The sequence below is a fragment of the Capsicum annuum genome, chromosome 1 (assembly GCF_002878395.1).
Source record: "Capsicum annuum cultivar UCD-10X-F1 chromosome 1, UCD10Xv1.1, whole genome shotgun sequence".
NCBI classification, from domain to species: Eukaryota; Viridiplantae; Streptophyta; class Magnoliopsida; order Solanales; family Solanaceae; genus Capsicum; species Capsicum annuum.
This window is the reverse complement of record NC_061111.1, coordinates 49,317,416-49,330,075: the sequence shown is the minus strand read 5'-3', so window position 1 is coordinate 49,330,075 and position 12,660 is coordinate 49,317,416. Positions and strand designations below refer to the sequence as shown.

At 30.2% G+C, this 12,660-nt stretch overlaps 1 protein-coding gene across 1 annotated transcript; it reads right to left on the bottom strand.

The window, feature by feature from the left end:
* Nucleotides 1–1,907: 1,907 nt before the first annotated feature.
* Nucleotides 1,908–4,530, bottom strand: LOC107873972 (transmembrane protein 45B). Its single transcript, XM_016720887.2, has one exon. It carries the CDS (start codon nt 4,033–4,035, stop codon nt 3,082–3,084), a length of 954 nt encoding a protein of 317 aa, XP_016576373.1. The 5' UTR covers nt 4,036–4,530; the 3' UTR covers nt 1,908–3,081.
* Nucleotides 4,531–12,660: the final 8,130 nt, after the last annotated feature.

Here is a 12,660-nt window from a genome sequence, read left to right as displayed (position 1 = left end):
TTTTGATCAAAATACAATCTTTATCTAATTTGCCAGGTTATGAAAGCTTGAGGTTCACAAATCAAACTAGAGTTTAAAATAGAAAAAAATATTTGATGTAGCGTATTCTATTATCTTATTATTTTTTATAATGGCACATTTAAATAACTATAAAACATAGCAACATTTTATATTTTCAAAGCATACAAGCAACAACAATAATAATCGTATACTAACGAGATTTTTTATAGCATACATACACTTATACACATATGTGAATCTAAAAATTTTGTCATTATTGTCCACCTCAACCTCACTTGTTTGTTGTCCTCGAAATTTATCGGTGTTTCAATTGACCGTTGAAGAATCGACGATGCTTCATTGAAGATCATCATGAACATAATGTTTGAAAACACATACATTGAATCCAATTAGCAATATGTATGACTGGTGCCTTCACATACCTATACATTCATACAACTTTTGCTTTGAAAATACATATTCACACATATAGTTGGTCACACATACATTCAACTTTTGCTTTGAAAACACATACTTACACATATAGTTGATCGGACATACATTCAACTTCTGCTTTGAAAACACATACTTACACATACAGTTGATCGGACATGCATTCAACTTCAGTATCAAAAACAATACATATCTATACATATGACCACACATACATACACATACAATTACAATAAGAAATTATATCTCCGACAATTTAATTAGAATTAAATTTTGTATGCGGATGAGTACAATGCATTTTGCTATGTTGTTTTAAAAAAATGTAACAAATGTTGTTACATTTTCTTAAAGCGGGAATACAAATTCATTAACGATGTAGATTAAGTTAATGAATTTGTTCATTGGGGAAAAGATATCAAAATCACCTTGAACTATGAATGAAAAGTCGATTACACACTCAAATCATTGTGACGACCTATTATACACTTATTCTACTTAAAAGTGAATTTATTTGCATTCTACAAGCTGAGACGACACAAAAATAAAAATAATTAAAAATAAGGATTGTTTATTAATTTTTTTTTTTATGTTCTCTTTATTTTTTTAAATTTTCACACTTTTTATTAATTTTTTTCTTTGTTGTAATTTCTCCATCATCCCCCTCCCCCCCTCCTCCAACACCGACTACGAATCCGCCATTTTCAACATGATAAAACTTATTTTTCCTCATTCCCTTTCTTCCAATATCATTTCAAATCTTCATACATTAAAGATTTCATTAAAAAAAAATTCAAAAAAATATCATAAACCCATTTGATTAAATGAAATGGCACAATTTAAAATTATCAACGAATTACAAATTAAGAAAATATAGTTTTTTGAATGAAAAATCGTTGTTTCATAGAAAAATTATTGACTTTCCTATAGTTCTTTATTGAGAATTTTGAGTTTTTGACGAACTCAATTCAATGGTATAACTATCACCTCTTTGCTATTAAAATTTTGATAAGAAAATCGATATAAATCTAAAAAAAGAAAAGAAAAATAAATTATTAAGGAAAACGCTAAAACTGATGATAATTTTGTGATGATATTATATAAATATGTAGTAGTTGGTGTGAAGAAGAAGAAATTAGAGATGGTAAAACGAACATTGATAATGATAGTAATGATTGCTTTTAATTTTGATGAGTATTAAAATATATTATTGATGGTGCAAGTTTGATCCGAATTTGATTGTGGGTATAAAATTTGTGGTGGTTCTTTGTTATGTCTAATGGTGGCAATGGTGACGATGTAAGTTTGATGATGTGTTCGATTATGCGTGTAGAATTTTGTAGTGACTTTTTGCATTTTTTATGATGACAATGGTGATGGTGTAATTTTGATGGTGAATTTGATTGTGGGTGGTAAAATTTGTGGTGGTTATTTAAATTTTGATGCTAACATATATGAATTTGATAACTGTGTGATGACAATAATGGTGGTTCTATGGTGTTTTGATGGTGTATAGTGAAGAAAAGCAATTGGTTGACATGAAGAATTTTTTTTTTGAAATATGATATAATAGCTGATGTGGAGCGAGTGATATACACCTTCCTGCATGTAATTAGTTATACGTACATTGAGGTGGAAGTAAATTTACTTTTAAATAGTATAGGTGTGTAATAGATCGTTGTAATAGTTTGAGTATATAATCGACTTTTCATACATAATTCAGAATGATTTTAATGTATTTTCTCTTGTTATTTGTGGGTGCATATCTTTGTGTTTTTGATGATATAAATATTACTAATAATCTTTTTACCCAATTTTAAAGGTTTCACTCTAAATTTTTAACCTTTTCCTTTTGGAGTAAAACTTTATTTTTATTCCGTTGAACTTCAGAGTATATTCTTGTTGGATCGAATTTAGTATGTCTTTCAATTTTAAAATCAATATCCAAATACTCTCTTCGTGCATTTGTACTAATCACATTTAGACTTGATACATTCATGAAAAAAATAATTAATAACATAATTATTATACCATAGTATCCTTATTAAATGATGCTCACATTGTGTATCGAAATTAATTTAGAGAAAAAATAATTAATACTAAAGGTAAAATAGAAAAAAAAAATATTTTTCCTTGATATGTCAAAAATAATAAGTAAAAATAAAAATTTAATTAGAAAATTAATAACAAGTAAAAAAGAAACGGAGAAAGTATAAATAATAGCCTTTAAGCGACCTTTAATTAAAAATTACAACTTTGTAATAACAAAGAATAAGAAGATTAAATACTAATTTTTCTTTACATTTATGCCCCCTTTAACAAACATCCCCTGCACTAAAAACCATCAATACAAACCACACAAATTTTGAACCAAATTCCCTCTTTTCCTTTTTGGGTTATTTTTTATTCTACAAAGCCAACAATAATTTTACTGTGGGCATAACTAAATAGTAACAATGAAATAAATAACTAAATAAAGAAAAAACCCCACCTAACTAAATCCTTATTTTTGTACAAATAAAATGAGAATTATCGATAGAATGATCAGAATTTGAAAATAATATCAACAACCCAAATATCAACAAACCAATGGAAAGTCACTCAACTTTCCAATTATAATTTCACACCATTTCACCTTTCCATATCGGATGCAGACGGGAATATTTTTCCCATTTCAAAAAAACTGTTTGAGTCAACACCAGTTTTGCTACTCTTTTGAGCTTCAACATCCTCCAAATCATTCTCATGTTCCTCAAATTTGCTATCCAAAGATTGGTACTCAACTTTCTCTTGGAAAATCTTGATCAGGACCAAGTAAAGGGTGACACAAAATATTGTGTTCCCAACTATATACCAACTAAATTGTATATTCACTAAAGATTTTGCTCTTTCAAGTGCTTCATGATTTTCACACCTAACCACTTTATGACCTTCTTCAAAGTTAATAAAACAACCTTTTGGGATAAATTTTGGTGTCCAAAGCATAAACCCCATGACCATAAGCCAAATACCTTGGAACATAATGCTATAAGACCTCACAAAGCTATTCAAGAAACTCTTGGGAAATGGAATTCCCAAAAGGGTAGTGGATAAACACACAAAAATGGCTATTTGTAAAAGCCAATGATATTGTCCTTCAACTCCCATATGGTCAGCAGAGTGAAGATGGAAAAGCAAGAGTTGTTGACCAAAAGCAATAGCACCAAGAAATTGTGTCATCTCATATTTTGCATGGAGTGGAAATGTAACTTTGTCAAAGATAATAGTGAAAAGTGCATAGACAAAGAAAGTTAAGGAGATGTTTGAATGTTCAAAGTTGTGTAGATGGTATGAAGGTATAGTTCCATCAATATCTAAAGGTTGGTGTTTTTTTGGACCAATAAAAAGTTCCATTGAAATTGAAGCCAAACAAGCCCCCATAATCAAGAAAAGTTCTAAGTACCTAATTCTTGAAGTTGGGAACCAAGGCAAAGAAGTGTATGATTTTGGATGCAAAGCATGTAATCTAATATGGTTAATCAAGTGCCAAATACCAAGTAAAAAGAAGCCAAATCCTGGTGCTACATGTCCCACTAAAGTGCCCATTTCTTGCAAATTTTCTTGTTTGTCCCTAGCAAAATTTGCAGATATAACCACTTTTGCTTCTTCTTTTTCTTGGTTTTGGAGAAATATAGGGAAAGAGGGGAAAACTTTTATTACAAAAGGGGCCTAGCAAAAGTTGCAAATATAACCACTTGTGCTTCTTCTTTTTCTTGGATTTGGAGAATATAGGGAAAGAAGGGAAAACTTTTATTACAAAAGTGGCCTAGCAAAACTTGCAAACTTGTCCTCTTTTGCTTCTTCTTGATTTTTAGAAAGTGGTGTGATGGAAAAGAGAGGGAAATGAAATGTGGGTTATATAAAGAGTTTGCTAGGGGGTGGGGTGTACCAAAATTAGGAAAATTATGTTCTCTAGAGACTTCTTTGTGGAGTTAATTAAGTAAAAGTTTGAAATTTTTGAACTTTGGTTAAAGAGGTTTTTTTTTTTGTTGTTGGCTTGGAGAAGAGTACAATTAACATTTTGGCATTAAGAAGAGTTGACCAAAGAGTAGTTATCTGGTTTTTAGCAATTGGCCATGAGGTTGAGGTGGCTATATATTTGGCTTTCTAGAAGGAATAATATGCTATTTTTATTTAGTTTAAGTTTTATTGAATGATAATATAAGAAATTAATAGAGTAAAAAGGTAAAAAAACACTCGAATTTTTTATTTTTATATTTAAATTATCAGGTGTGAGTTTTTCTAGAAATAATTTTTTAGACTGTTATAAACTGAATTAATAAATGAACATCCAAATATATATGGATTGAATGAGTTATGCTTTTGTGGGCTAATTTTTCCTATTTGTATGTGCAACTTAAATTCATTTTGACAAAAAGCTTTTCTTCCCTTCATTTTCTCTCAGGTGCTGGAATTTAGAATTTTTATTATAGTCTTTTTCACATGTTTTAAATTATTCTTGGGTTAAAAAATGTTTTTTGTTTTTCATTCTATGCCAAATTTTAGACATTTCTTATATAATTATATCTAAATACATCAAATTTAATGGACATCGAAGCACCACAAATTTACACCTAAGTCCACTCCTAAATATATAGGTAATTTTTTTTATATAAAAAATATAATTTTTACCCCAATTGTGGTCATATATAAAGTGTGTCCACAAATTTACCCCAATTGTGGTCATATATAAAGTGTGTGCATGACTAATAAAGAAGGTTTTTAATTACAGATTTTATTTTGGAGGATATGTTTCTCTAATTACATATATTGAATTATTTCTTTCTATAAGTTGGTGATCAGACAGTAAAAGTTATATGTGATCATCAGTGACCTCAAATATTCTGTCTAAAATAAGAAATCCCTAGTAGTAGAGGGACTCTTTGGTTGGTTTTCGTTGTACTAAGCGTAATATTATAGTTATTGTTTTCGATATACATCGTAGATATTGTATTTCGATTATTACACTATTTATTGTTGTTCTTATTATAACACTTTTCACTATTTCTTGATTCTTTATACTTGCTAGGCTGCTATATTTAAGTCAAGGATTTTTCGAAAGTAGTCTCTCTACATTCATAAGTTATTAATATTATTTGTATATACTATATTCTCTTCAAACTTCACTCATGAAACTTTACTGAGTATTTTATGTTATTTATTTAGTGAATTTTGAATAAAATTTATGTATATAGCGTATGGAATGACAAATCATCAACATACTATTTGAAAACCATATAAGAAAACATTATCCGAGAAAGATCGAAAATTTGACTAGTAAGTAGTAATAACAATTAAATAATACTTGACCTCAATAAAAGAAAAAATTGACATTTTTAAATTTTACTATTCTATGCTATATCCTAATACTTTTAAAACAAAAGAAGTAATTTAATTTGACTTTATTTTTTTCCTTACACTTAATATATCTTAAATTTTTCATTTCATTTCATTTAGATATTTAAATTTGAGTTCTTTTAGTAGCGTACCTAAATATATAATTAAAAAATTTTATTAGACACTTCTAGCTCAAATTTTTTTGAAAAGCTTATGTACATATTTTTGAACGTTCGCTGCATAGCTAAGCTAATAACATAAATTATGTCACTTTTTTTAATTATTTACACTAATCTTAATTTGAACAGGCCGATAAGTTTACAGTTTATTATGATCAATATGTATAATTAAAAGAGGTAACATAATTTAAGTGGTTATCAATCTTATCTTTATAATAAATGTTTAAAAGTACGTATAAATTATAAAAACTCTTCAAAAAGTTTTAGCACGAAATACATCTAATAAAAACTCTTTATTATGTATTCAGATGCTTAATTCGAGGCATACCATATTTGAATGTCTAAATGAAATATAATAGTAACAAATTTAAGAGGTTGTGGATCTCCCCGAACTTAGAAAATTATAGGTACAATTTTGTTTTTGCAGAAATAATGCTGTAGTTTCTCTTATTTGACTTTTTACCATGAATTCATGATTATTTGACTCCAAAATTGTGAGGGGCAAATTGTTCAAAAAGTTTTATTTAAGGCCACGTTTGGGAACCCTTTTACGACGGCGCTGGCGACGGCGTTATGACTTTGAACATTATTTCTAATTTAAGCTAATCTAGAATAACTAATTAACAACTTATATTCCTTCAACATTTTTTTTTTCTAAATGTTAATATTATTGATAAAGCTTTTGGTCATCGTGGGAAGGTCGGGATTTATTCATCTTTAACAAAAGGTTTCGAGTTAAAATCATATTGAAAACGTTGTCTACAAAAATAAATTTTGCATTACGTGAATTTTAATCTAATCAAATCCTAAAACAGATATTGAACACCTAATGAGAAACCTCCAAAAATAAAACAACAAAATGGACAAAGACCATGAAGGATAGCTTCAAAATTGATTTTCTATTTAAATGTCAGCTTGAAACGGATTTGCCTATTCTTAAAAGGTTTTAGATTTATTTGACAAGTATAAAATAATTTCTTAATTTTTAATTTAAATGTCAATATTCTTAAAAGATTTTAAATTTATTTTGACAACTATTAATAATTTCTTATTCAAAACTCATCTGAATCCCTCGAGTACGAATTCGAATCTTTCGTACAAGTCGCAAACACTAAACCTTTTATTTTACTCTTCAATCAAATCTTGATTTTATCTGCTAGAAGATGACAATATTAATATTATTATTTCATTTAAAAACAAGTTTTCCTAATCAAGAAAAATCCACTTGGCTAATCCACGTTTGTTCTTACTTGTACGTTATCTACACATTAAATTATTTTCATTAATTTAATTATATATGTTTTCTAAAGAATCTTTAAAATATGTAGATATATAAACGTAAGAATAGTAAATTAATGATAAGAGTCCAAATGCATCCACATATGTAATCAGAGGCGGATCCAGGATTCGGAGTCTCAGAATGCCAAGTACACTCATTGATTTAATTAACCGGAGACTCCAAATTTTGAATTCGCCTCCAAGGGCAGAACCAACTTGTGGCCAAAGTATTCATCTTAATCTCATTCGTCAGAAAACTATATTATTTATATATAGTTAAAAAAAAATCTTTGATATTAGTAGATGTTAAAACTCATTCGACTAGTTCGTGCGTTTTTTTCTTTCGATTTTAAACCTCTTTAATAAAATTTTTGGCTCCGTCACTATCTCTTAACAGGAGTGGTTAAAAGAAGGAATGTTTCAGCTTTTTGTCTATTTATTTTTTTAAAAAATATTTAAAAATTATGACTTTCGCAATTTGATCTCAATTTTGTGTGCAAAGTTTTATTATAACAATTAAGAATTAAAATTCATTATATATTCAAAATTTACAATTTGGTATTTTGAAATAGAGTCAGAATTCAGACATTAAAGTGAAAATAGAATTAGTCCTTTTTTTAAAAATAAAATAAAATAGCAAGCAACATATAAAGAATTTAAACCCTCTCCATTCTCCGATCTAAACTTGCTATTTCAGTCAAAAATGAATTAGTTAACATAAGTCAACAATAATTAAAAACATCTCTTGTGAAGAGGGAAAAAAAGAAAATTTTCAATTATAATATCGAGCTATTATTATAGATCAACTTAATTTGATAAGATTAATCTATATACTTTGCACAATATTTAAATCTTATTTATGTTGAAAGAATAAGTCAAATAATGAGTTCTAATTATACCTAAGTTAACGATACAATTGATTTAATTGATAGAATTAAACTAAATATAAATAACCAAAAAACGGTGTTGATGCCAGCAGGATTCAAACTTGCATCCTCTGGGCGGAATATAAGCTCCTTTGCCAATGGTGCTATGGAACTCTTTGGCATTAAGGGTGGCACTACTATTATATATCTACATTCTGTATATATTGTAGACATGTAATTTTGCTCCGTCAAAAAATATTTCTTATTCCGATATCATATGATTTAACCCCATTTTTATAATTTTTCCCAAGAAAATAAATACCTCAATTTTTACTTATTTATGTATTTATTTTTGTTTTGTTTTATCCAAATAAAAAGTCATAACAAACTTTGTCTTATTCTAATATTTCAACCATCCACCCAATCAACAATGGACACCTAACCTCTACCCCTCCAATTAAAAGACGACACCTCACTACCCCACCTACCCTATCCAACTACCACACAATTCTCACCATCACTCTCAATTTACAGAATATATACACGCAAGACAACACAAAGAGGGGTGATGAACATAGACCTGGACACAAAAAGCGCAAGAAAATCCACTGAAAATTCTTTTTCTCTCCCAAAAACACCATATACGCACACCTACAACAATACACCACTGAGAAAAAAAATAATTAAAAAAAAAACTCCACCACCATTAATACACTCATCATCACCAACACAGTTAACACACAATACTCACAATGACCATGCCATATACATAAACACCACACCTCACGCCATTAGAGCTCATCATAATAAAAAATCAGAAAAATATACACGGAGATCGTGAATCAGAGAATCAAAGAGAGAAAGTAGTGAGGTCGAGGAACAGAGGGAGAGAGAATCTTGCAAGAGAGAGAGAGAGAGAGAGATTTGCGCGTGTGCGCACGAGAGAGAGAGGGAAAAGACGTAGGCTGACTGTTTTTCGGTGAGGCCGAAATCAACACCGGAGAACACCATCGATCTCAAAACCACCTAAAAATTGACCAAAAATTCGGTTCAGTCAAAATTGCCATAACTAGCACCCCGACTCCGATGAAATCAACCGGAAAATGAGCTATATAGTGACGTTTCTTAGTGATACGAATCGAGTTTCGGTGTTTTGTCTGCCTCTTTGTGATTTTTGAGTTCAAATCAGATTTTGGGGTATTATTTTTGACTGGTTTTAACTCTGTTCGAAGTTGAATTCAATACCGAGTTGGATTTCGTTTTGTGTCGAGGTTCGATTGAGGTTTTCGGATGTGGTCTCGACTTTTGGTCATGTAATCTCACACAATAAAGCTCTAATTGAGGTCCAATTCTACTCTTTTCTTCTTCTTATATCATTGTTGATGATATTAGGTGCATTGAATTGAATATCGTGTGTTGGTTTAATTTTTGTTGGTGATAGACGCGTGTTTGACTTGATCTGTGGTTAGTTACCTTGATTATGGTTAATATGGTGAAACGATGTATTGTTTGAGAATTAAAATTGGTTGTTGGGTTGGGATTGAAAACTTGATAGAAAGGGTGAATTTAGATTAACTTTTGTTTATTTTTCTTTTCGGAATAAGCTTGAATATTGTCGGAACGTGATACAATTTTGATGTGTGAAAACAGATAGGCAAATGTAGGTGCGGGTAGGCGAATTTTAGGATTGATGAATTTTGAATGTGTGAATGTTTGGTGAATGGTTCTTTTTAGTTTTAACGCACAAAAATTGAGAAAAAATTTATTCATTTTATCGGGGAATGCCTCGAGGTTTATGTACTTATTCTCCGGGGAATGCTCCAAAGTATCTTGTACTCGGAGGATGTTCTTGATGAAGGCCCGAGGCGTCGGGTAGAGCACTAGTCTAGAATTGGTTTAGAATATGATTTACATTTCCGCATGTTTCTATTTTTGGATCGTAATAATTGGATTGGACACTATAATTTTGGATTTGTTTGTTTGTTTGATTGATTGGTTTGTATGTTTTTGTGCGGTTTATACACTCTTAGTGTCGAATTAGCCAATATGCTCCACCAAGCGACCGTGGTCGAACCACGGGATCGAGGGGTGCCTAACAACTTCCCCTTGGTCAATAGAATTCCTTAATTGGAATCTCTGTTCGCGGATCAGTTTAAAAGAGTCAAAAACAGTTTTGAAAAAGGATTCCCAAAGGTGACTTGGCACACCCAATTATGTCAAGTGGCGACTCTGAGTTTAAAAGTAAATAATTATTTTCAAAATAAATTCTCATCTTTTGTCACTTAATAATAAAACCCTTTCGAACCTTAAAATGAATATTTGGGAGTTAAAAAAAGGGGTGTGACATATATATACCTATACATATATAGAGTTTACGTCAAAACTTACGGGTGGCGTAGCACCCTCACGGGCCTTAATAGATCCACCCCTGTATGTAATCACATCACATGCATCACGGATTAGTGTATGGTACTCAATTACTTCCCCAGCTCAAATTACTTGTTATTGTTGTTTTTTAAATTTAATAAAATCTGTATTTTACAATAAGAACTTTAAATATATATTCAAATTAAAAAATGAACAATCAAATAAATTTGTAACTCTGTATTAAAAACTTTGAACTTTTAACAATAAGTTCAACCCAACTTATGAACAACCAAAAATGAAGTTCAAACTATTTTTCGCAAAATAACAAAACCAAACGTTTAGAAAGAGATTAAGATCGAAAGATTCAAGTCCACCGAATTCACGGTTTGTCCTTAAGAAAATTATTCCCCTCGAGTACCCAAAGTTATGGAATATATCCTCCCAAGATAAAATAAATCACTTCAACAGAATAGTGGTACCTCAAATTCTGTTGAAGTACGAACGCACTCAACGATAACAAATCACACTAGAGTTTTTCAAGAAAAAGGAGTATTTTTTTACTTCAAAATTTCATATATGTACCTGAGGAAAAAAATCATGTATTTATAACCATCAAGGTGTCGCTTTATGAAGAGAAGCAGTGGTTTAGAAAGGTGCACCTCTTTATATAGGTGAAACTCTTCGAAAAAGTCACAATCCATTGAAAATGTCAGAATCATCCAAACTGAAAATGTCTCTATTCAAATTTCATCCTTTTTCTTAGTGCTTTTTCAAAAAAATACCTATTAATTTTTCATTCACACCTCTTAAAAATCTAGAAATCACCCACATGAATGGGGAATGGCTATTTTATCAAGAAATATGTGAACACGTGTGTTATCTACAAGTAAAGACTAATTGCATTTGGATAAGTAGATTTTTCTTTGAACTTTTCATATTGAACTTTTATCGGATACCCTCGGTCAATCGGTGATGCGATATCTTTGAACCGTCGAACTTAATATACATCTAAACAATTTAAGTCACATAATCAGTCTTTTATCGTTTATGATTCTCACGATTTTGTTCATTTCAACAATGAACACTTTTTTTATTTCATGAGAGCTTAGAGAATAGGCGATTACAATCATTCTCCTTGAAGTGATTCTACTTCACGCTCACATAGGTGATTCCTAAACGTTTAATCCTATATATCAACCTATTTGATCATACCTGTCAAACTTAGAAACCATTAAAAATTTTCAAACCATAAGTCTTATCCTTATTTTCTGAATATTTTTTCATCGTGAGAATATGTTGTTAATTGACAATGTTGAACCGTTAATCACAACATTGTTTGATCTCCTTGAACTTAGTTCTTTAGATCTCTAGTCTGCTAGGTAGAGTTACCACCGCCATAAATCTATTTTCGTAGATGATCTCTCAACTTCCTTTCTAGTTAGGCTTTTCTAAGTGGATCCAACACATTATCCTTTGACTTAACATAATCAATTGTGATAATTTCACTAGAGAGTAGTTCTGTAATGGTATTACGTCTTACTCTTATATGATGAGATCTACCATTATATATCATGCTCCCCGCCCTACCTATTATCACTTGACTATCACAATGTACGCATACTGATGTCAGAGGTTTGAGCTAATAAGAAATACCTTTCAAGAAATTTTAGAGCCATTTAGCTTCTTCATCGGTTTTATCTAATACGATAAATTCAAAATCTATTGTAGAACAGGCAATATATTTCTGTTTGGATGATTTTCAAAAGACTGATCTTTCACCTAAAGTAAATACATATCCACTCATGTTTTTTACTTTATTTGATTCGGTGATCTAATTTGCATCACTATATCCTTCAATTACCGCTAGATATTTGTTATAATGCAAAGTATAGTCTTGAATATCTTTTAGACACCCCAAAACTCTTTTCATTTTCATCTAATGAGTTTGATTGGGATTACTCGTGTACTAACTCAATTTTTTGATAGCACATGCTATGTCTGGTCGCGTATAATTCATGATATACATCAAACTTCCCAACACTCTTGCATACTCTAATCGCGAGTTACTTTCACCTTTATTCTTTCGAAGTGCAAAGCTCACCTCTAATGGTGCCTTGACAATATTAAAATTCAAATACCTAAAC

Coding starts and splice junctions, on each gene's coding strand:
- LOC107873972 (XM_016720887.2), bottom strand. CDS start 4,035: ATGGGCACTTTAGTGGGACATGTAGCACCAGGATTTGGCTTCTTTTTA.